The sequence below is a fragment of the Castor canadensis genome, chromosome 1 (assembly GCF_047511655.1).
Source record: "Castor canadensis chromosome 1, mCasCan1.hap1v2, whole genome shotgun sequence".
NCBI classification, from domain to species: domain Eukaryota; kingdom Metazoa; phylum Chordata; class Mammalia; order Rodentia; family Castoridae; genus Castor; species Castor canadensis.
In genome coordinates, this window is record NC_133386.1 from 10,065,886 (window position 1) to 10,089,305 (window position 23,420).

At 41.2% G+C, this 23,420-nt stretch overlaps 1 protein-coding gene and 1 pseudogene across 11 annotated transcripts in view; both read right to left on the reverse strand.

Annotated features, from left to right (window-relative positions):
• Positions 1 to 23,420, reverse strand: part of Arid1b (AT-rich interaction domain 1B) — a 404,160-nt gene that overhangs the window by 40,351 nt on the left and 340,389 nt on the right. For 6 of the 11 annotated variants that reach the window (XM_074071680.1, XM_074071697.1, XM_074071715.1 and 3 more), the window contains 3 exons: positions 19,171 to 19,498; positions 17,371 to 17,499; positions 2,491 to 2,636 (listed from right to left, as the gene is read on the reverse strand). In XM_074071680.1, the coding sequence (XP_073927781.1) occupies positions 2,491 to 2,636; positions 17,371 to 17,499; positions 19,171 to 19,498 (603 nt within the window). The remainder of the gene's footprint in view (positions 1 to 2,490; positions 2,637 to 17,370; positions 17,500 to 19,170; positions 19,499 to 23,420) is intronic. The other 5 variants (XM_074071719.1, XM_074071734.1, XM_074071726.1 and 2 more) reach the window with 1 other exon arrangement.
• Positions 2,645 to 17,364, reverse strand: LOC109681917 (RWD domain-containing protein 4-like; annotated as a pseudogene).

A 23,420-nucleotide genomic window follows, 5' to 3' on the forward strand; every position in this document is an offset into this window, starting at 1 on the left:
TTAACTACAGATGGCAGATATGTATTTTTTTGGAATTCAGATGTCCACTTGAAGGTGATGGTTTGTATACAGACAAGTATGTGGCTAATGAATGTTAGAATAAAAATAAGTATAGTCCAACTACCCACACAGGTTTTGATGTAAGGGTGTATTTACCAAGTTTATACATGACTTGTAACTTTGACCAGAATAACACATAGTTCTAACCTTTTAACCCAAATAGTTAAAACAACAGAGCCAAATATGATCTTTCAAAGGGAAAAAAATCCCGACTGGTTATCATCCAACTTCCCTGGCATTTTATGTGGAGAAACAGTGTCACATTCATACTCACACTGACTCCATTTAAATAATTACTTGCTTGCTGTAGCCTGTAGCAATCTGTCACCATACAGGAGGATTTTTGGCCCTGCACACTGCCTACGCTATGACCGAGTAGACTCAGTGAAGTGAATGCTAGAATGCCAGTGGCACTGGCTGCTGATGTCAGACAATTCCATGCCAGCGCTGCCCATCACTGCATTATTCTCACTTCCTCCAAAAGTGTACTTTCCTCGAGACATGCTTTGTTGTTATCTATAGGAATTTATTCCCATGGGCCCAAACCAAGGAGGCAGATAGGACAATGAGCCACTCGTGACCCACCTCAAAATCCTTCCCAGAGCTGCTCTGTGACATCCTACGTCATTCCTGTTCCCCTTAGGGACTAACACAGCTACTGGACCTGCTGATAAATACCCAGCAAATGAATGCTAGGTGGCCAATACTCCTCAGATGTGCAAATGATTACTTTATACCAAGTTGAAATAAAAACCACGTAAATATATAGAGCAAAATTTGATAAATGATTACATTATTAAAATTCAGTATTTCATAATGCACAATGCAGTAAAAATATACTCCTGTCTCATACAAAAGACTGTGAGGATAAATTGTCTTTCATTGAACAGATTTCCTCTATTCAAAATAATAAATAGCTGAGTTATCTGAGTAATATTAATAAAAAGACACCATCTCTGTGAATCCCAATCAAACTGGAGATTCCTCAGGAATACATACATCTTCTAAGGCAGGGCAGTGAGCCTCTGTCGTTGTTCATTTTTGTGGCTCTGAGGTTCAAAGGAAAAAGGGAATGTAAGTATTGCTAATAGTAGGTGGAAACTTATTGTATACTTTCAATGCTCTGAAGTAATCTTATTTCAGGAATCCAGAGAAAACACAGATCACAACCCAGATCTCCAGTAGTACCGGTGGGGAAAAGGAGGCTCTTAGCTGACATACTGTTGTAATTGTGCATTTTTATCTCCCTGGAGGAGCAAGTACCTGCTGAACACCAGGAAGGGCTATTTTAGTTATTTAAGCCTCTATATTTATAGTTTCTATGTTTTTCTCTTCCACAAACCTTTAAAGAGGAGTACTCAGGAAATGCCACTATTAAGTTGAGACCCTTAAAATCTGCAACTCAGCTGTGCAGACAGGAGGCGAGCTTGGCCTCTTTTGTCTGTTCTGTCTGACAGAGCAGAAGCTGCTACACTGCAGGGGAAGCCTTTCAGGATGTAAAGTGGGTGGCTGAAGGCAATACACATGGAAAATGGTGACCCAAGCAAGCCAGGGTCCTAACCGTATAATGTATTCCTGACATGTCACAGGCCTTGGAGGACACAGAACCTTAAGCCACGATCTAAGTTTGAAACGTAAGAGTCCCACTAAAAAGCTCTTTTCCATTCAACAGAAACACATGGCAGCTGCTCATGTAGGAGAGCATGTGCTATATCTGGGCAGTTTGGGATCTTGAGGAGGTGGCTCAAGGTTCTGAAAGTCCTTGAGAGTATAAATGGAAATCTGTATAGTTTGAGAAATTCCCGATGTTTCCCACAAACTGGCAAAAGATTCAATCTGACCAATCAGATATAATTTTGTGAGAATGCAATGGCTGAGATTATAAAGTGGATTGAGAGAACCAACCATGATAAAACATTTAGAACAGCTTCTCAATGCTATTTAGGAACTGGCTACTTCCATGCATATTAAAAGTGTCTCCCTAATGAAAAACAGGACTTTCAAACCCCTTGTTCTGCCTTTCAATCACTTTTTCTGAAATGAGTCTTCTAAATTTAGTCTTCTAAATTTTCTGAAATGAGTCTTCTGAATTTTAGTCTGGACAGTGCTTATTTTGAGATCTTCCAATATGCCTAATAATTCTCAAAGATAAAGAGAACTTAGTGTGTACATTTAATAAACAATCTCTAATGATGCTTGAAATACACCCACATATTGTACAAGCAGAGAGTAAATAAGATACTTTACATTAAGTATAATGGAATTCCCAAGTCTCAAGTAGATCAAGCAGGTTACCCAGAAGTGGAAAAATATCCCTATTTTCACCAGCATATCTGCCTTCTCAAGCTGTTTGGGCACACTCGCTGTAGAAATCTAAGAGGAGGAGAGAGAAAGACAAGGTGGGCTCTGGAGTACAGAGCCACCAGTTACCTGTAGAGCTGTTCACCATGGTGGGTGCCATGCTGTAGGGTGGCACCTGTGTGCTCATCAGGTTGGAGCTGTTGTTCATGGGCTGGCTGTAGGGAGAACTGGAAGCCATGAGTCCACTCTGGTTCATGCCAGGAAAACTGCCTTGCCTACAGGAAGAGAGCACAGGCAAACACACACTGACCACGCACGTCAGCAGCACTCTGCCCTGTAGTCACCTCTGGTAATGTACTTCTATAAGGTGTGGTGCTGGTATTTTTCATAATTGCTAAAAACACATCATTTCCTAGAGAGAAAGGCTGAACTCCACCACTAGGTAACTGTTCAACACGCTATTTTAAAATTTCAAATATAAATTAAGTTACACAAATAAGTTATACCTTCATAATCATGTCAAGTGTTCTGAGTTATTAATATAAAGTAATATAAGCAAAAATAAGGAATAACAGGAATTACAAAAGCAAGCAAATTAATGCCTAATGTTTAACACAATCTGACTATTAATATTATTTAGGATCCTCACATCAAAACCAGAAGAAATGAAAAACAAATGGACAGTATGAAAATGTTGTTTAAAACATTTTTTTGCCCTAAATATTCTGATATAATGAATATGAGAGAAAGTGTTGCCAAAACTCTCAACCCTACTATAACTTGTTAAAATTAAGTTCTATTGAAAAAAGATGAATTTCCCAATACTAAAATTCCGTAGTAGACACTGGACATACACTTCTGGAAGTGGAATCCAACTGTCCACCCTCTCCTGTGAGGGAGAGGTCCTCTCTGTCCTGAAGACTAGCTGAAGTGAGTGTCCTTAATTCACTCCCCATGCAGACTCCTGTCATTATTCTCTTGGTGACTTAAGTTTGGCTAGTTATGTCCCAGACTGGGTAAGTGACAGTAACATTTTCACTCTTGCAAAGTGAAGAAAGGTATTCTTTGATTCAGAGGAGACAACGAGCACACAATGTCACCTCCCTGACTGCTGGTAATGAGCTAGGGAGAGGGAGAGTTTTGAACTGGCACAATGGTCTAGTTTTCCCAGGGAAAATTTCAGCACAAGATACATGCAGTGTGACAAAAACTTAAAAATGACTATACCACTGTACTCAAGCTTTTCTTATGTAAATAGCGTACCTTTAAAAACCTTTAAAAACACTTATCAAAGGTTTGCCCAGTGGGGTTACTCCTAGGGGTAAAGCTAAGAAGAGGGCTGAAAGTCCACAAACACCTTGTTTATCTCTTCCAAATTAATTATGATTATGCAATTCCCTCCACCACAATTAAACTATCACTTAGTGGCTATTAATGTATAATGGTCATCATTTTTATAAGAATTTATAAGATTAACAACTTATTTAAAAAATACTATTCTTTTTGTGAATCTATTTCCAGTGGACTTAACTTTCTCAAACAGAGACTATGTGAAAAAAAAATCAAACTACTGAAGGCTTAAGGGCTTTTTCTTCTTTTAAATATTACAAAAAACCATTCTGGGAAGTTCTGTACCAACATTTGGTGATGGCTTGGAAAGAACATTGTCAGAAGGCTGGAAGATGAATGGTGTGTGTGGCTTTGGAATGGGTGTTAATTGGGCCTTTGAGGCTTAGTCCACTGAGGATCTGCCATGAATGGCAGCGTGTTTCGCCTCCTCTAGGTGTATTAACCTACTAAATGAAGGAGCTGGGCCTCATTAACCAATCCTTGCACATTTGTTTAATGAACAAATGGATAGAGTACATACTTAGTATTGTAAAAAGGAATTATTAAGTAGGGTCACCTTTTCATGCTTGCACCAAATTCAGTTTCAGAGGTAGTCTAATATGTGCAAGCTAATGGTTCCTTGAGATTTTTGTTTATATGAAGGTGGAAAAGAGAATCAGAATATAAAATCTGCAAGGCAGATGGTAAATGAAGTAATAACCCAACCCTGGTGATTTCTTCCCCATGTTAGCACTGTTCACCTTCACTCGCCACAAGACAACAAAGGTCACATTACAGTTTTATAAAAAGTACTTATTAAATGACAAAAAATAAAAGATTTCAAGGTCCATATGTTGGATGTCAGTTGCTTGTTACAATGTACCTTAGTTAAACCTCACCTGTAGTTTTGAAAGTCTAGCTAAAAAATCAGGGGGCTTAACTCTGACACTAGTCCTAAGGGTCTGGGAGCAAATGGCTTCAGTTCTTTGGGTCTCAGTTTTAACATCTGACTGTGGAGAGGTTGGGTAACAACAGCAACAATAATGTGTTAAATACTTACAAACATGCCTGTACATTTAGTTTTTAAAAATTCCTACAGGAAGGTAGGTAGAATTACGCTTACATGCAAATTAAGACAATAAGGACCAGAGTAACTCACCTAATGTCAAACAACCAGTTAGTCTGCATTTAGTCCAGTACTTCTTTCTCTATAGTTCCCAACACTGTCAATACTTGTTTAGCCAAAGTATAATGGCATGTATCAGCATACTGATATCTTCCTATTTGTCCTGGGTGTGATCTTTAATTGTGGAATGCTGACAGTCAGGACTGTACTTTTCTCAAAATCCTCTCCGGGCTTCCAGAGTACAGACTTTAGGGAGGTGAATGTAGTGAGAGGGATGGTGATGGATGTGACTGAAACAGCTCTCTGGCTCCCTGCTTCTAGGAAGGAGCAGTCCTTGTGTGCTGCAGGCGTCTTGGGGGTCCAAGGAGGAAAGCAGCACAAGGAGAACAAGTCTTCCCAGGAATGCAGGGTGCACATATGTGGCCACCTGTCTAAATGGGAGGGTGGTCCCTCATCACTCTAGCAGAAATCCTCTTCCTTACTGCTCTGGAGGTGCCGCCAAGAGTACTGGTAGCTGAACAAGCAGGATGGGCTCATGCTAACAGAGTTCTTGCCATGCATGCTGTGTTATTTTGGAAATGGAGACCATATGTTTTATGGAAGGAAGGAAGTATAGGGTGGCCAGTCCTGACTTGTGGCTTATCATGATCCTGCTAGTATCAGAGAATATTTGTGGCTCATAGTGAAAAGCTTCTAATTTGGATGGGCTGAAGACAACTACTAGGACCACAGCAGCCTCAATCATAAGCTAAGGGACTGACACTAAGAACACCTGACCATAACCACAACCACCTGTGGAACGCTCCATTTGCCAAGAAGCAAATCACCATTTTCTGTTTTCAAAAGGAAGTAAGACCAGCAAAACAAAGCCAAGCAAAAATGCAAATTGAAATGAGGGGAGCAGTTTTCAATGTAAAACCCTACCAAAATGTGAGAAGCACCTCAGAAAGCAAACTATCACCCCTGGACCTCTGGTTTTGTGAATTATAGATTATAGTTCTAGTGAGTCTACAGGCTTGGGGAGTTTTATGAGCTGTCCTAATTCTACAAATTCCTAGTCTGGGGCCATGGCAATACATGAGCAGCAACATCTCAGGGGGAGGGGAGGGTCTGTAATTTAGTACACATTTTAAATTAATTTTGTGTTGCTGTTATGCTGACATGCTGAAAGGCATCTGCAAGAATGTGCACTGTGAAGATGACCATGGCACCTGTGCCAGGCCTGTCCCATGGCACTATGCCCTCTGGATTTTCAATGGCAAAGTATGATGGATGTGGGGTTTGTTAAATAAACATGCTAACTTGCAGAAGAACTTTATTTAAATTGGTTTTGGGTTCAGACTAGGTGTGAGATCTATCATGGAACAGCAAAGCCCAGGTTCCTACGAGGAGAATGATTCAGAAGGAGGGCCTTATAAGTGTTTGCTTCTGCTTCTTATCCTATACGTGTTCACGAATTCTTTTATTTTTTTTTTTTTAACAAAGTAATATATTCACCTTTTGTTAAGGCAAGTTTGTGAAAATTATCTAATACAACCATGTATCTTTATAAACTTTTGCACTCGCAACATTTTTTATGTAAGAAACATATAAAAACCTATTTTATAAAAAGTCATCTCAACACCAGAGGATATTGAACTCAGTTTATTTTTTAAAGGACGCTCCTTTCTTGTCTTGAATTCCAAGTGCTACTTGTTATCTTTAGAGCCAGTTTTGCTTAAATGCTTTGTGATATCAACCTAGTTCAAGGAAGACCCCTCTGTGATCCGTCTTACGTGTCAGCTTACGTTTCTAGGCTTTTGAAAGTTGTTCTTTGTCTTTTTTCTTACTTGATGGGACTATATTATGGGTTCCAACTGAAATGATATTGTTTATGGATGCTGTAGAATTAATGGGATGTTGATTTTTCATAAGCTGTTCTTTACTGTCCTGAGCACATTCAAACAATGTGTAGATCACAGTGGTTCCAAGGTTAACTTCCACTGCTTCCTGGACCTTTGCTAGTACACCCTGCTTTACAGCTGATGACATGGTGTTGTTTAAAAAAAAGCAGTCAGGGCTGGTGGAGTGGCTCAAGTGGTAGAGTGACTGCCTAGCAAGAGCAAGGCCTTGAGTTCAATGAACCCTTAGTACAAAAAAAAAAAAAAAAAAAATCCACAGTTACAATTGAAAGTGTTTTGGGGATACGTTTTTGTCCAGGAAATCTCTATTAAGAAGGCTTTGAGATGGTCATTCTAAGTCTATGCTGAAATGCAACTGGATTTAATTTCCACAAACTCCCATCTTCTTCATAAATACAATGTAATGTTGTGATCCATCTCCTGGTCATTGTTGGCATTCATCCTGCCAGGTGAATAAGCACTGGCGGGAACAAAGAGAAAGTGAGGCTGTGGTCCTGAGAAAGGAGTGTCCCCGCTATACCATGGCTGTGTGGTAGGGAATATACTCTGTGTAGCCAAAGATACAAGTTCATGGGCTCCTCTGCTCTTGGCAGCACAACCTGCCAGCAGTGGGCTGTGGCCCAGGAGCCCAAGGCAACAGCAGGTGAGGTGCCCCCAGAAATACTTTTATAGATTTTTCTTTTATCACTTTATTCAATTTGGATTTTATTCACAAGATTACATGTTTACCTGCTAACAAGGGATGGCTTTGGGGGAAAATATGGAAGCAAACACCAATTCTAAAGTGACTACTCCAATGGTTCAGAGAAAAGGCAGAAAGTGGAATACAGTGTCCCACTATGGTTTGATTTAAGTAATTAAAAATATTAGCATGAGATCTTGTAGATCTTGTTTTGAAGTCAACTGCAATATAATTTAAAATTAAGTGAAGTCTATATATGATTTTGGTGCTTTAGGGAGTATAAGGCCTTATTGTTTTTGAAATCAAGTTTTTTCTCAACAGTGATAGACAAAAGTGTGAGTATATCTTATAAATGACTGGACATCTTACACAGATCTTTCAAAGAAGGGCAAGAACAGATAGAAGAAATGCTGTGGGTTCAGGGGCCACGTCAGTGCAGCCCCCTCAGTTGGCACAAGCATACATCTAATGCAGACACCATTCCTGAGTGCAGTGCATGCGTTACTGGAATGAGCACCACTGCCAAATACATGCAACCTTCTCACATGAACTTCCCATGTAGGTGCAGAGCAAGTTGTGAAGCCAGCAAACATTGCTTACTTTCTAAAGAAACCAGGCCAACACTGAAATTTGGGGGCACTTAATCTCTTAGACCCAACATTTAGAACTGGAACTTGAAATCCCCAAAGCCCTAATTCCAGTAGTTTATTTCTATGTATGTTATTTTGTTTCTTTTGAGGACTGAAACTGTATCCTTAACATTACACATGAGGCCCTATTTAAAAAGTTTTATCACAGCCTATTTTCACACAGGTACCTAGTGAAACAGATTTCCAACAGAATTACATGGTGACTCTCCTAAAGTACTACTAAGAAAGAGAAATCCAGTTGAGATTATTTTAAATTCAGTATATGAAGAGAGAAAACCACTATGTATGCCCCCAAAATAATGCAATCAAAGCCGTCAGTTTTTGGTGTGGCTAATCCATCAGCAACCATAGCAGTTGCTTTAGTAATGCTGAAGGGAAAACTGTGCTGTGATTTCCACAAGCCTGTGACTCTGGCTAGAATAAAATCCTATGAGAGCAAAGTGGCATTTGTGTTATTAAACAAAGATCTAAAACAACCTGAAGTCCCCTGAGTCAAGAACTACAGATTCTTATAAAATATTCTACCCCCTTTGTTCAAAGACATACACTAAAACTAACTAGAAATTCCTTCTACTTAATTGGTAGTCACAATCATTTGTCCAGGACGCATGTGGTGTACAAGTATAGGGCAAATGAGTTAGGAGGAACACACAGTGGCCAACACAACCAACTGACAAACAAGCAGAGTAGCCAACATGAAGCTGCAATCATGCTGTGGCATGGAGGTGAGGTTCACACATGATGTGAGCTTATAGTAAGGGGGGGGCAGAAGGTCCCTTGAGAAAGGGATGGTACCCCACTCCCTCAGATCTGAGTGCCAAATGAGAAGGAGAGCAGAACAGCAGACACAGGTCCTTGTGGCATACAGCATGAGTGAGATAGGCACAATCATCAATGTGTGATGATCCACCACAGGAGGCTCACACTTCTGTCTTTAAGAGAAACAGAAGAGAGTAAGGGTTTTTAAGTAGAGGAATGGCATTAGAAGATGTGTGTTTTAAAGACATCTCTCTCTCTCTCTCTGGAAGGCAGGAAGAATGAAAGTACGGCCCTTATATGAGACCACTGCAAGAGTACAGGTAAGAAGTGATGGTGCTTTGGAACAAGATGGCAAAGTAAGAATAGTTGAGCAGTATCCTGGAGGTAAAACTGGCAGGCTTTGGTGAAAAATTAGATATTGTGGGGGAAGAAAGGGGCTAAGATGGCTCCTAGGTATCTGGCAGGAGGAGATAGGAGCCACTGGTGGGCCAGAGGCTTGGCTTTGGGGGCATGAGGTCCAAAAGCTTTGAGTGGCTCCTGCCTGAGGTGGTGCTGCACAGGTAGGTGGACCTAATCCTGGAGAGCAAAGGGCTCGTATGCTGCGAGTTCATCTCTCCTCCTAATGCAAGAAAGACTTCTTGAAGCTTTTTCCAAAATCTTCCCTCACTGGCCAAGAGGATCTCTACAAGGCATCCCGATCACTCAAAGAAGCTTCAGCATGTGTCAGGTTAGCAAAGCAGCTAGAGCGATAATCAGCAGTCATGTTCCAGTCACATGTTACTAACTCACTCCTCCAACCTTTTGGGAACAGATACAGTTAAGTTTCACTTTTTCTTTGAAAAACAGGGAAGAACATTATTTTTCAACAATGGCGCAGTAATGACTTTGCTAGCATGTTCTCTAGAGTGATCTTTTTGGTGCAACTCTTCAGGTACAGTTTCGCCTGGCCCAACCTTGTGAGCGTCTCTGCAACTTGTCATCATTCACAGGTCTTTTTCTGGGCTGTCTCCACATTTGTTCAAAAAGCTGTGTTTTCCCCAGGCATCTTGGTGAAATTCTTTATGCCAAACACAGAGGAGCACTGTACCTTCTCCTCTGTGTTTCTTGGAAGCCCACACCATCATAAACATCTTTCCCTTTCTACTACTTCAAAGGCTTCTTATGGGTCTCACCTCTTCTCAGGTTGGCTCAGGGTACTAACAGCATCTGCTGTGTGACTTGTAGGTTCAGTCTTCCTTTTACTCCTATGCCATGAAGGGACCAGTTTTCCTTGTTCCTAAAGGACCCAACTATCCTCACCTGCTCTCATACAGCAACCAAGACAAATGAAGCTTGAGGGTTTTGGGAAGAGAGATTTCCTTGTCAGTGTGAAGCAAATGCAAAAAACCAGAGTCTGGCTGCTTGGATTTTAGAAATTGATACCTAAGGATGTTCTCTTCATCTTCAAAGTTGACTCTGGTTTGTGTAGCCTACTGTACTGTTTTATGAACTGTTTACTGGCAGCCATACAGAAATGAGGAAAAAATCTTTTGTGTACATTTAATTGAGATTTCTGTTCCAGCCCTTTTCTGCTATTGCCAGCACATTGGCTGCTCCTTGTGCATGGCAAGGATGAAAAGTCACAGTGACAGCAGTGGGTCCTAGCACCTGGCAGGAGGTAACCCCTGGACCTTTGTGGGTTCTGGTACCATGCAACTTCCCATGAACCTCTGACAAGGCATAATGAGACAGTCCCTTGGTCTAGGGAAAATGAGATCCACAATGCATGAGAGAAAACTCAGTTGCTACTGATGTGTCCCCATAGAAAGGGCTCCTTCTGACTGCATTAAATTTAAAGATGTTTACATGGAATTTTATCTGCAGATAATATTACCATTGAGAAAAGAGTCTCATTTCATTTGCAAGGAGGGCTGCCCCTTTTCAGTGCAAGGAATAGTCACATTTTTTTTTTCCAGGACATCTCCTTCCAGATGACAGGTGTGAGGGAGACTGAGTGTCTAGAAATGTCTTAGCCGTTGAGCTGCAGAGCAGGCTGAGGAGCAAGGGTCTTAGAGGTTTGAGAGCACCAGCCTCAGAAGTACATGGAAAAGCTAATTAACAAGAATGAGTGATGCTTTAACAGTGAGAGAATTAAGAATACATGTATCTTGTATGTATTCATATATGCGTTTCTTGTCGCTTAATGGACCCATTAAAAAATTAATTTGGATCCTGAGTTCTCCATCCCATATACTGTGTAAGCACAGTATTTTGCAAGACCTGCTAAGAAATAATGTACCTTAACAGGGAACATAAATGCAGTCATTTCTGAGCTTTAAAATCCTCCAAAAATTATCACATGTATCTTGAGCCTAAGGCAGCCTGGGCCACAAAGTTACTGAAGTTGGTAAAGCAACACACTGTTTGGAATCAGAGTAGCGACTGTTGCAGGGAAGACTGGAAGGCTGAGCAAAACTACAGTTTTCTTGTCCTTTCTAGCTGGCCTCTCTTGAGAAGCAGGGGGAGACAGACTCAGGGAGTTCTTCCTGCTGGTCCCGTAACTAGTCAAGGAAACCAGTACAGGGGTTCTCGGAGCAAGGGACAGAAGCTTATGCATTTATGGCCATGAGAATTTGTTGTGTTTGTTTTATAAAATGTTTGTTATGGCAGAAGGAGTTCAAAATAAGAATGAAGATCAAGATTAAGAGGAACCACAAGGAGTCCCCAGTTTTAATGCTACAAAACTAAGGTGCCCATGGGCAGACAAAAGAATCCAGCCCCTTGTCTGTGGTCTTACTAAGGCTGCCACCGGCACTTTCCACCCTGGACTATACTAAGACCCATTGTAGCATGTCTTCCTCAGTACCACACACTTTTCCTGTTGCCTTTAGTCCAAACACTGTTAAGGCTATCAAATTTTAGGACTGAGAAAACTTCACCAACCCAATTATCACCCAAAAGCCTGTAGGCTGGCAAAGGAAGTGGGCAAAGCAGACCTCCACTGCTACCTAACATATGCACATGATTTCAGTGCCCACAGCCCTTCCCTACAGTGGAATAACTGGTAGTAATTGTATTGTGCTGATGAGCATCCCCAGTGGTGAGTGGGACACAGTACTAGTTCTAGATTAGATGATTCCAGCTTATCATAGGGGAAGAGATAGTACTAGGGCCATGAGGTCCAGTGAAGACAGTGGCCTCTTTGTCCCCTGTGCTTGCCACTAGTGCTTTTCAGGAGCACAATTCCAATCCTCATGTGTGAGCTGGCTCACTAATCACCAAATAATGGGATTTGTTTAAAAATTCCCATGGCTGGGTCAGGGTATGTGTTTAAAATTTCTAGGTGACAATCATGTGCTTAGGGCACTTCATGAGCTCTAGTTCATTGAAGGTTTACTATTTCATACTTTGATTTCTTGGGTATCATTAAAATTTTTAAAAAAATGAAAATGAAAAAATGTATATTAAAAATAAAAACTACATTTAAAACTCACTTTTTCGAATTAGTGTTTTACTGTTTTTTGACTTGAAGATTTATAATGTACTTTATGGTTTCTGTAATAGTTTTGTAACTCAAAAAGATTTAACTGAAATTAAAATCTTGAAACACCAACATAATATTCATTTGTGCTCTAAATTTTGAAGGGAAAAAGGGACCAAAATGAAAGCACACAATTTAGATGGCAATGCAAAGGCTTACATTTAATTGCAGAAATAAAAATTCTACTCTGGTCTTCAAAGTCTTTTCTTTTTGTCTTTCAATAACATGACTTTTCAAATCATAGCTATTTTATTAAAACCTAATTGTTCAAAATCCAAAGGGCTGAGGTCTTAGTTAATAGAAATCATTCATTGCTCTTCAGCACAAGGATACACTAGAATCAGGGTTACAAGTTTTTGCCCCTTCTGTTTGACATTTTAATGCACTCTCCCCATTAATGTATTTCCATATTAGTAGCTCCTTGACCACCAGAATTGCCTCATACTGACTTCAGAGGAAAACAACACAGAAAAGTGCCTTGTTGGCAAACAGAACACAGGATCTGAATCACAAATGCATCTCAATAAAGAACAGCTGCTAGAAGGCACGTGGACGTCAGCTGCACAAAGGAATAGGTATAAGAAACTCTGCACATCCAAAGTTCTCCCGTTCCTTAATTTTTAAATGGATCTGGCTGCTCCTCAGCAGAGGAAGACTGCTGGTTGCATCCTTTTATGATGTGTTCAAGGGTTTGGGTTGGTACTGATTTAGTGGTCTTATGGCTAAGATGTCACAGTTTACTCATTTCTTATTCAAAGTTAAGAAGTGAATAAGATGAAAAATAATATTAATTAAAATATCCAATTTCCTGTTGGACCAAATTAAAAAATACTTAAAAATTAATTTTGGTGACCCTGTTTTTTGGTATGACATAAGCACTGACATGCTGATATGCATGTCATATTGTATATATCTATCTTATTGAACAGAACAACTCCCTTTTAGAAAAGCACAGTGAAACTTCTGATTTGACCTGTGTTTATTTATTTACTCTTACCACCTAAGAAATCTGAGAATTTGCTTTTGTCTGATGTTCAGTGAGCCCACTGAGGACTCCCTCCAGAGTGGCAGGAGGACAGTGCTTGTCCCAGCCTGACACATTCTCCACTCAGCGTTCTTACTTCAACAGCTGTACGCCAGTCTTAACAGTATTAGGTGTGGAAGTAGTACTGGTACGGGCAAAGGATGAAAAAGACCAAAATTCTAACACATCTGTGTGTCAGCAAGTAACTGCTACTTGTTGCACAAGGTGCAAACTTCTCATGCTGCCCAAGTCCTCTGGGTCCATGGGTGAGCACACAGCCCATGGACAGGACAGGAAGATGGCCTCAGTGATTAGCGTTTGGTTTTGGTTTCTAATAGCAGGACTTCATTAGAAATGAAGGAGGACACAAGTCAAGAGGTTGTTTTTTGTATGTTTTACAAGTAAAGTCTAGTTTAGGGACAGGACTACATAGGACAAGAGGGACAGAGACCCTGCCTCTTATCTGATCCTGTGTGGGTGATCTCAGAGGTCTCAGTCTCCTCCACTGAAAAAGTCAAGAGTAGAGACTGAACAGTGTCCTCAAATCCTCCAGCGCTAAGATTTTACCATTCTGTAACAGTAACTCTATTGTTCAACAGAATGATAGATTCTTCTTGAAACCTATTCTTACGAAAATAAAGCTCTTAAAAGATCCACACCAGACCTGTGGTACGTGCAATCTAAGACTTGGTAAGAATTTATACCTTTGAGGAGCTGGAGAGAGTGCCTTTCGGGGGTTAAAGTCTATTTGTACACCTGCCTTGGCTTGAAGACCTAGACCTGTAAATTCAATAAAATCATGATTCTTTCTTAGAGCTCATTTCTAAGGAAACAAATCTAGGTAACTGAAATATGCAGCTCCACGCATTTTATTTACTGGAGGCGTCAACTGTTGGACACTACCAGGTGCCACCTAGAGTTAATGAATAGATGCAAAGCACACTGAACAACTGAGGGACTATTGGTTTACATGTGCACACACACACACACTTTAGCCATTGAGGTTACAGACAATGGACTCAGTCACTGAACAAATCTAAATTCTGTGTTGCCGTTTGTGACTCATGGTAACATGTCTTTAGGATTCCAAGGTCTTTGCTGAGCTTCTGGCAGACTGTGGCTCTCCTATGATCAGACAATAGCTCAGAACCCTCCAACCTGATGCTACAGCCAGTCATCAAACTGGACTGTTAGTAAGATCAAGTAGTATTTTCATCTCTGTTCTTCATAGTATTACATTAACTATCGATGCTGTAAAACTAAACATGGCAATGTGTTTTCTCAGAAAAAAATGTATCAGCTCTTTACAGACACTACTTATAATCCATCATGGAGCTGACCTCTTATTATCAAACAATTCCTTTATCCAAAAGGTCAAAAAGAAAAAAAAAGTCTGTATCTATCTCTATAGTTTTTTTTTCGTTTGGGCAGTCCTGGGGTTTGAACTCAGGGACTTGAGCCTGTGCACTACTTGAGCCACACCTTTTGCTTTGGTTATTTTTGAGACAGGGTCCTGCTTTATGCCAGGTCTGGCCTGTGCTTCCTGTGTAGCTGGGATTATAGATGCACCCCACAGCACCCAGACATTGGTTGAGATTGGGTCTCGAGAACTTTTTGCCCAGGTTGAGGCACAATCCTAGATCTCTGCCTCCTGAGTAACTAGAATTAGAGACTTGACCCGCTGTGCCTGACAATCTGCGTTTCTTCAACTTATTCAACACAGCAGGTGGATTTTACATTCATAGTGTTACTCTCAAAAAATAATGTTTTCTAACCAGTTAAAACTGCTTTTTTCCCTGTATTATTTTATAGTCAATGAGCTGAAAAAGTATGCAGTATACCCACCATCATACTTCATTTTTATACTGAGCTGTCTACTTCTGTCTAATTGTAGACATATACCCACTCCCCACCTTCATCATTAATTTCTCCTGTCATGATTCTTTCACAGGCTCCAGGCTCTTTGGGACAAGGCCAATATGGTAAATGGTGACAACTGGGCTCCTGAAAGGCTAGGCCATCACTTCCTTTCCAAAATGGAAACACATTTCACAAACTGGCTTTCCAAACAACCAGTCTAAATTTCACTGACAGAGCTATCAATGAGGGAAGAAAACAAAAACAAAACCTACAATGCAAATTTGCTGCAAGGAGCTATTAAATAAGGAAAGGGAAGGCATGTTGAAAAATCAGATTTCTCAACCAGTAACACTGAAACATGTAACGCACACGTTTTCTTATATTCACGTTTTAAAATGGCATAACAGGCTACATGCACTGCAGGTGGAACAAAAGGAAGATTCAAAATAGAAATCAAACTTTCTTTCTTTTTTAGAAAGAATACTGTAAACACTAAAAGTAAAATTCACAGCCAACAGGCACAGAGCTGCAAGACAAACCTTGGCCAAGTGTGCTGGGTAAGACTTACACAGAACATCTCCGACATGTTCCTTTCACTTATTTTTAGTTAGGGAGGAAGTGTTGTATTCTAAAGAAGCTCTCTGGATGCTGCTGGCTGAAACACAGACTTGATCTTCTCGTGCTGGTTAGCTAACATTGATTTTCTGCCCCAGTGGAAGAGATTTTACTCTGACGCATGCCATTTAAATTCATTTTACACAGCTGCTTAATGTGGCTTGGCAAGGAACAGCCAAACTAGCTTTGTGGGTCTAAATAGCACTCCTGAGTTGGTAAAGGACAGAGCCTGTGGATAAGCAGCTGATGATAAATGCCTTTCTGTCTGTGTTATCTTCCTATTGACTCATGAACTGACCTTGAAGGTACCATGAGAAAGTTCAAAAGAGGAAAACACAGTTCTCAAGAATAACTGCCCACCTCATTCTGCAGTTGCTGTTTCACTTTGAGGGTTATGGTTACAAAATTCTATTATTTGTTGGTCCACATGTAGGACCATGTTTACAGAATTTAGAACTCTCAATTACAAAATGATCATTTGTGCTTGTTGTCTAAACACACCAAGTATAAACTATTAAAAAGCTGCACCATGCATCCACAATAAATTTGTGAAAGCACAGCTCTCTAGTTTACTGTTGAAACAAAGCCAGTTGATAGTTCCCTGTCTGACTTTAATCAAAGAGGTATGTCTTTACCTAAACTAAGACAATTAAGTCTATATGACAAATCTTATCATTAACACACACAAAATGATATCAGTAATGCTTTTGCTTAGTAAATCACTCAACAGCATACATAATATATGTAATTTTTAACTTAAAGTGCTGACGGAGCATATTAATAGTTCTGTACCAGGAAAGAGAAAAGAAACTTTTTGTTGCTGCATGTAATTCCTGTATTGAAATGGACAATAATATTGACACACTGTGTTTAGGTAGAAAATTCTATGTTGGATTATTTTGTTGGCTCCCCCTCCCCCCCATGACTTCAACATTCTAACCCTCTTTGGAAGAAGAGAACAATAGAACACTCTGCCCAGGTATAGGCTCAGTGGTGCCACAGAACCTCCCCTATGTCCTCTGAGTGGCCCAGGATGACCTACAGCTCTAGACTTGTGTAGCCTCACTATGTGGTGCTACTCTGGGTAGTGGGTAGTGGGTGTGACAGCAGCTCTCTGCAGTGGCAGGAATGGTATTTGCAGTCATGAGGATGGTGCTGTGCAACATAGGTTCCTAGACAAAACACCAACCGTGAAGGGAGAAAGGGTGCCAGGGTAGGTGATTTCATTGATTTTATGGACATAAATTTTCTATTTTCCTTCTCAGGCATAAAGGAAAGCAACCATGCTAAAAGCCATGCACAGACAGGACCTAGAAGGCAGCATGCAGGTTTCCACCAAACTGCCACAGGATGGTTTAGAAGAAAGAAAAACAAAAGAAACACAACACAAAAGGACAAAAAGACAACCCCTCAGATGAGTTTCCTGTGAGGTCTTTTCTGTCTGGGTTTGGGCATTCCGTTCGCCGCCAGAGGGCAGGTTTGCTGACAGTTTAAAAGGAAACGCCCAGATCCCTCAGCAAGCCCAGGGGATGTTGCTACCTACCCGTACTGGTCAGGCTGGTGCATCATGGGAGCCTGGGAGCTGCCATAGTTGGGGTGCTGGGAAGAAAACATGGGGCGTCCGCCAGCCCCAGACTGGCTGGGATAAGCAGGCGACCTAATGTATGGTGGCCTAAAGTGGAACAGAAGAACAGCTTCTTTGGTTTTGTTCGGAAGCACAATTTGAATCCCTGTCCACATGCTATTTATTCCATACGTAGGTGTGGGTTACAGATAGGGTAAATAAGCGGAATACCCTCGATCATGCAGCTGCCTGGGGGTGGGCCTGGATCAAAGAAGAGAGAAGTAAGATTCTCAGATCTAATCTCAGTTTACAGACTTAAAGTATAGCTTTGACTTTGGTAAAATAAAAACAAAATAAAATGAACAGCCCCATTTAAACTCCTGGACAGCTAAATGGGGCAGTATGTGAAGGTAAGGCTTTGGAATAGTCTATTGATTAGAAATCAACCAACCAACAAACAAAAAAGGCACAGTTATGTAGTTATACATTAATTTCTACAAGATGACAAGTAAACCAACTTATCAGGCAGAATTTGCCTTAATCTCTATGGTTATCTTCCTCTAGATTACCAGCAGAGGCCTATATCAATGCAATCACGTACTTTCTACTTAACAGAAGGGAAATAACTCATGTGTTACGCGTTACAACAATGGACAATTCATTTAAACTTAAATTAGAACTTCAATTGGACCAGCCGAACCAGTCTTCACAGACAGGTTTATTCAAACATTCCCTACAGCCTGGCAGGTCTGGCTGCGAGGTGGATGCTTGTGTTCAGGAGATTTTAGGAAATTGCCATGTGGGTGAGACAAAGACAGAGGTAATGATTAATTTTCATTTTAATTCCTCAGGGAAATTTATTATTATTTGGAGCAAATAATGAGACTGAGGGGTCCCTACATTCCCAAAATAGCAGCTTTTCAGGGGAAAAGAAAAAAGGGACACATTTATACACACACACACACACACACACACACACACACACACACTCATGCACACTTTATTTCCCTCTGACAAAAGTCAGAATCTTTTCTTCTTACCACTGAGATATACATCTCCATTTTGTTTTAAGAGGTATTTACATCTGCTTCTGTTAAAAATTCATCTCTGCTTCATAAATTTTTAATTATGTTATTTTTACGCAGGTTAAGTATTTAAGAAGAATCAGGATTAAAAACAAGTAACTAACGGAAGCTAAAGCTTTGCTCCACCAATTTAAACTTTCTAAACTATTATAATTTTTGGTTTAACAGCCACATTTTGGTTTGGACAAAGACATACCAAGAAAACAAAATTTAAGTGTGTGAAATCATACACATATACATTTAGAGCAACACACAATACACATATGTACACATACACAGTTTCTTTCTTATAAAATTTTTAAGGTGGGATTAAAAAAAGTGTGTGTGGGGCACATGTTTTAGATTTTAATCAGTTTTTGGCTTCATGTGTCTTGCCAAAGCTCATCCTTTTACATGGACGCACACAGCCACTTCCCAACCCAACAGGATCTGGTGCTTTTTGTGATGACTCTGCAGATACTTCACGTCACCTCTGACAACTGAATACCCACAGCTCAGACTGCTTCCTTAGTGGATCATAAAACCTGGTCTGTCACTTGCTTCCCTGACAGCATATATTTAACACACAAAGACAAGCCAAGCAAACGTAGCTTCGGCTGCCCTTGCACACTGTAGGGAACGGATGCAGCTTGTTTGGTTATGTGGTCACATGTCAACACAGAGAATACTGGCCCATAATGTTGGGGTGGCATACCTGCTTTGTGCTGAATTTGCGGCAGCCTGCATCACGGCTGCAGCAGCCTCCTGGGCCTTACGGTTCACAGTGGGCATTGGTGGCCCCATTCCTGGCCCCCCCTGCTGAGACATGCCAGGAGAACTGGGCGTCACGCTGCTCATACTTCCAGGAAACGGTCTGTTCTGCATCCCAGCTGATGGCATTCGTCCCAGGGGCATAGCACCACATGGCTGGCTTGGCCCTTGTCCATGCATCTGGTTGTTGGCATTGATACCCATACCGGGCCCTGGGCTGCTGTAGCTTGCACCAGGCACCCCACTATATGTTGGAGTTCTGGAGTAGTTACCTAAACAAAAAGCAAACACAAATTGAAGCCTTTTATTTAATCTTTAAATTTGCAAAAACATTCCCTGGAAATATTTTTTGTGCAACACTGTGCTCACCACAGAGCATTAGTCATGATCCCTATTGTCCCCTCCTGTTGGTGCAGATGAGGCTGCCAGTCCCAAAACATGCTCTCTCTGAACGCCCTTAGAGAGTGAGTTCAATGAGAAAGAGCCCACGGGACCCCTGCAATGTTGAGGAGAAGTGTAGGCTAATTGTCAAATGGGATACCAGAACCAATGTTGCTTTAATGTGTCCAACACCTTACATTCTTACTTTTTAACAAAAAATCATTATTTGAACTCCCAGTCTTCAGCCATGGAGACTGCCCTGCCACATCACTCCTACAGCTAACAGTTACTGTAACAGTAACAGTTGCTGTAGGTTAAAGGCATGGGGACCAAAGCTATCCTTTCCTAGCCCACAGGTGGTGTCGTGTGGGCCATGTGACATTATTCACAGTTTTTCTTCAACGTTGGGAGCAACCTTTTTAGCATTTTGCTTGAGTACCAGATGGAGTGGTTGCTACGGGCTTGGTTCTGTGTCTTATGAGTCCAATCACTAGCGTGGCAGCAGGCATAGTGAAATGGTGGCATGAGAAGCAGGCAGTTGGAGGAGCCACACCACACACACTCCCTTTCCAGCTGGCCCAGGGCACATGCTCAAGAGAGCAGGGCACCTGCAAGTCTCTGGCTGTTTTGGTAGCTCTAGATTCCCTTTTCTGCCACACCTTTTATTGTGACTGCATGTATATAAATTAAAATAAAGGCAAATGTGGTGCCACTTCAATAATAACAACAGATGCTAATTGTTGAGCACAGTGTGCGCTAGACACCAGGTTAAGTGTTTTGTCCCCAGGGAATTTGTGCTTTTCTCCCAATAACCAAATGAACAATGATACCACCATTTATAAGGAAGGAAAAATAAGAACCTGAAGGTTAGGAGTGAAGTTCAAGCAAATTGATTCTGGAAGCCATGTATTCAGCAAAAGATGAAATAAAATACATGTAAAAAGACAAATGTTTGTAGAATATGGATTAGCATTTCTCAGTCAGTCCCAACTACTGTTTGGAAGACTTTCTCATCTGTTTAATAACTACACACTCATCATATGTGGGAACTGTTCCAGGCACAGATGACGTAAAGTTAAGTACACTGTCATCCTGCACTTGGGACACTTACAATCTACTCATTTGTGTGCTGGAGTAGGAGGGGTGAAGAAAAGAAAAAGCACAAAGGCAAACCATGAGATCTACATGGGAGTAAGTCTGTCTGGAGTGTGGTTCAGGGGACCCTTTGTAGTGGAGTACAGTGGAGACATCTCTGAACAAATGGTTTGAGCAGAAACCCCAGAACCCATATGGGGTAGGCTTCCAGGCTGCAAGAGTTGTAGGCCCTTAGGAAACCTGGTCTTATCTCTTCCTTCACTGTAAGACAGAGTTGTCAGGACTAAATGATGCTCACAAGTCAGAGAGGGTGGGGCTTATCACTGGATGGTGGGTGAGTGGGGCAGAGGACAAGATGGGCACTCAGGGATGAGCAGGAGACACTGCCCAGCTGGCAAGAGAATGTTGCTGGGGCTGGGGGATAACCATGAGGAGGTGGCCAGATCCAGCAGGGCCTTGAGGACCAAGATTCTAAGTTTGGGTTTTATCCTGAAGATAAGGAACTTATCAAGGATTTACAAAGAAACAGATGGGTTAATAGCAGTGATAAAAAGAAAATACTTCATATGCACTATGTGCCAGGTTCAGGTCCAAGTTCCTTGTATTAACTCACTGACTCCTTACATGGAGCCCAAGAGCACAATATGGTACCCTTCATTTTGGAGATGAGGACCTGAGGCAAAGGGACATTAAGTGATCTGTGTCAAATTGAGCCAGAGCTTGAGCTGGGCAGACTGTGTGTGTGACATAGAGTCCAAATGCACCACACTCTGATCTGCTGCCTCTCTGATGCTTAAGAAGCATTATGCTTATTATGTGACAGTATTTCTTAAATTCACCCAAATAAAGCAGTATCATTCTAAATGTGAAAGAAATTCAACAGTTTTCAACTCATTGGGTGCCTGCTCTGCTAGGGGCATCATGTGAGTTTTCTTCTTCAACTGTCCCTGAAGTAGAAACCATTATTTACAAATGGTGCCAAGGCCACTGTTCATGCAGACCATGGGCTGGCACACTTTTTCTGCCAAGGATAAGAGAGTAAATATTTCAGGCTTTGTGAATCAGATAGGCTACTTCAACTTCTCAATTCTGTCACTGTCGCCCCAAAGCAACCACATATGCAGATACATAACAGGGTTCCAATGAAAGTTTCCTTACAAAAACAGGTGTTAGGCGGAAGTGGGTAATAATTTTGTTCATCACGCTGAAGACCAATCTCGGCACATGCTAATAAACACAGCAACAGGAAGAAAGCTTGGCTCGACTCAGCAGCATCTTTAATCAGAGCGCTGCCTGGAAGCCTGAAGGCAGGCTTAAGAGGATTGTCAGTGCGGCAGTGGCAGACCCAAGGAGCTACAGACATAGAGGAAGACATGGGGGATGTAAGACACAAGTAGAGCTGCCCTTGGTGCCCTGGGTCGCGTGAGTCAGGCTAACAACCAACTCATTCATGCTGCCATTGCACAGTTAGTCTGTGTAGAAATAATCAAACCTACACTGGTTTAAAAAAAGTGAAACTATTCATCAGTTGCAAAATTCCTTACAGAAAGTTCTGAAGTTGCTTCTGAGTTTCCCATCCCTGCAGACAAATGTAAGACTGCTAGCTATTTGCCAGGGTCTACCTTGGTGGGAAGGGTATCTTCTGCACGTTGGGTGGTAAGGGACAGGGGACTAGGGGGTGGGGAGGCTTCTTCCCACACTCTTCTCTCTGAGTAGGAATTCAGACTCTTCTTCCTGACTTCACAGCTCCTGGCTTCCAGATTATCTGATAAGATCAGTGAAATACAGTGTTCGTTTTTGACTCTTGCTTTTATTAAAAACAAACATACTCATTCATGGCTTGAATGCACAAGTAATTAATTCACACACTCAAGCAATTACTTGGGGCTCCTTTATGCCCTCCCTCGACACTTGATAAGTGACTCATTGGCTAAGAAGCCTTTTTTCTTCAGTGAAAACATGTGCTCTTTGCTTTCGAAGGAAATGAAATAGCACTTTAATTTTGCTTTAGAAAACAAGCATTTAGACATGGTTATTGCAGACTATACTCTTAATGCAGTTTTATTAGACAAAGGGTATCTGGTCTTGTTGAATTATGCTTACTGTTGGGATGGAGAAATGTTGTTATTTTTAAGTTCTGGCATCTTGGGTCTGAGTGGCAGTCATGGCTGGATGTTAATGAACACAGAGGAAAGAATGACAAAGGGTTTGGTCACCCTGTTCCCTACTTTAACGTCTCATTCCTTGGTGGACTAAAGAGCAAGAGCTTGTGCACCATGGCTGGGCTCACTCACAGTGGGGCTCTGTCTTCCACAGGAAGCACTCTGGCTAGAGTAACCACTGTGTCCCCAGTGTGCAGACCTGAGTGTGCGCTTTGCAGGGTGCATTTAACACTAGGCTCCTAGTTTATTTTTCTTCAGTTGTGTTGACTCAAAATCATATGCTCTAATTATAGAGAACTTTATTTAGGAGAAGAAATACAAAGTCCCTTTTCCTTGAAACTTTAGACTTTTCTTATCAAACCCATACTCCTTGGATAAAAATGCTTTCGAAAGGCTGCAAATGGCTTCAGACGCAGCAATGGATGATGCGCAAGATTTAGCACTGGGGGCTGGGCACTGGTTCTAATAATTCCTGGCAGTATGACCTTCACGAGTTATTTAACTTCTCTGCTCATGGAGAACAGGTAGGGTGACTAGCATGATGCTGAACAGTGAC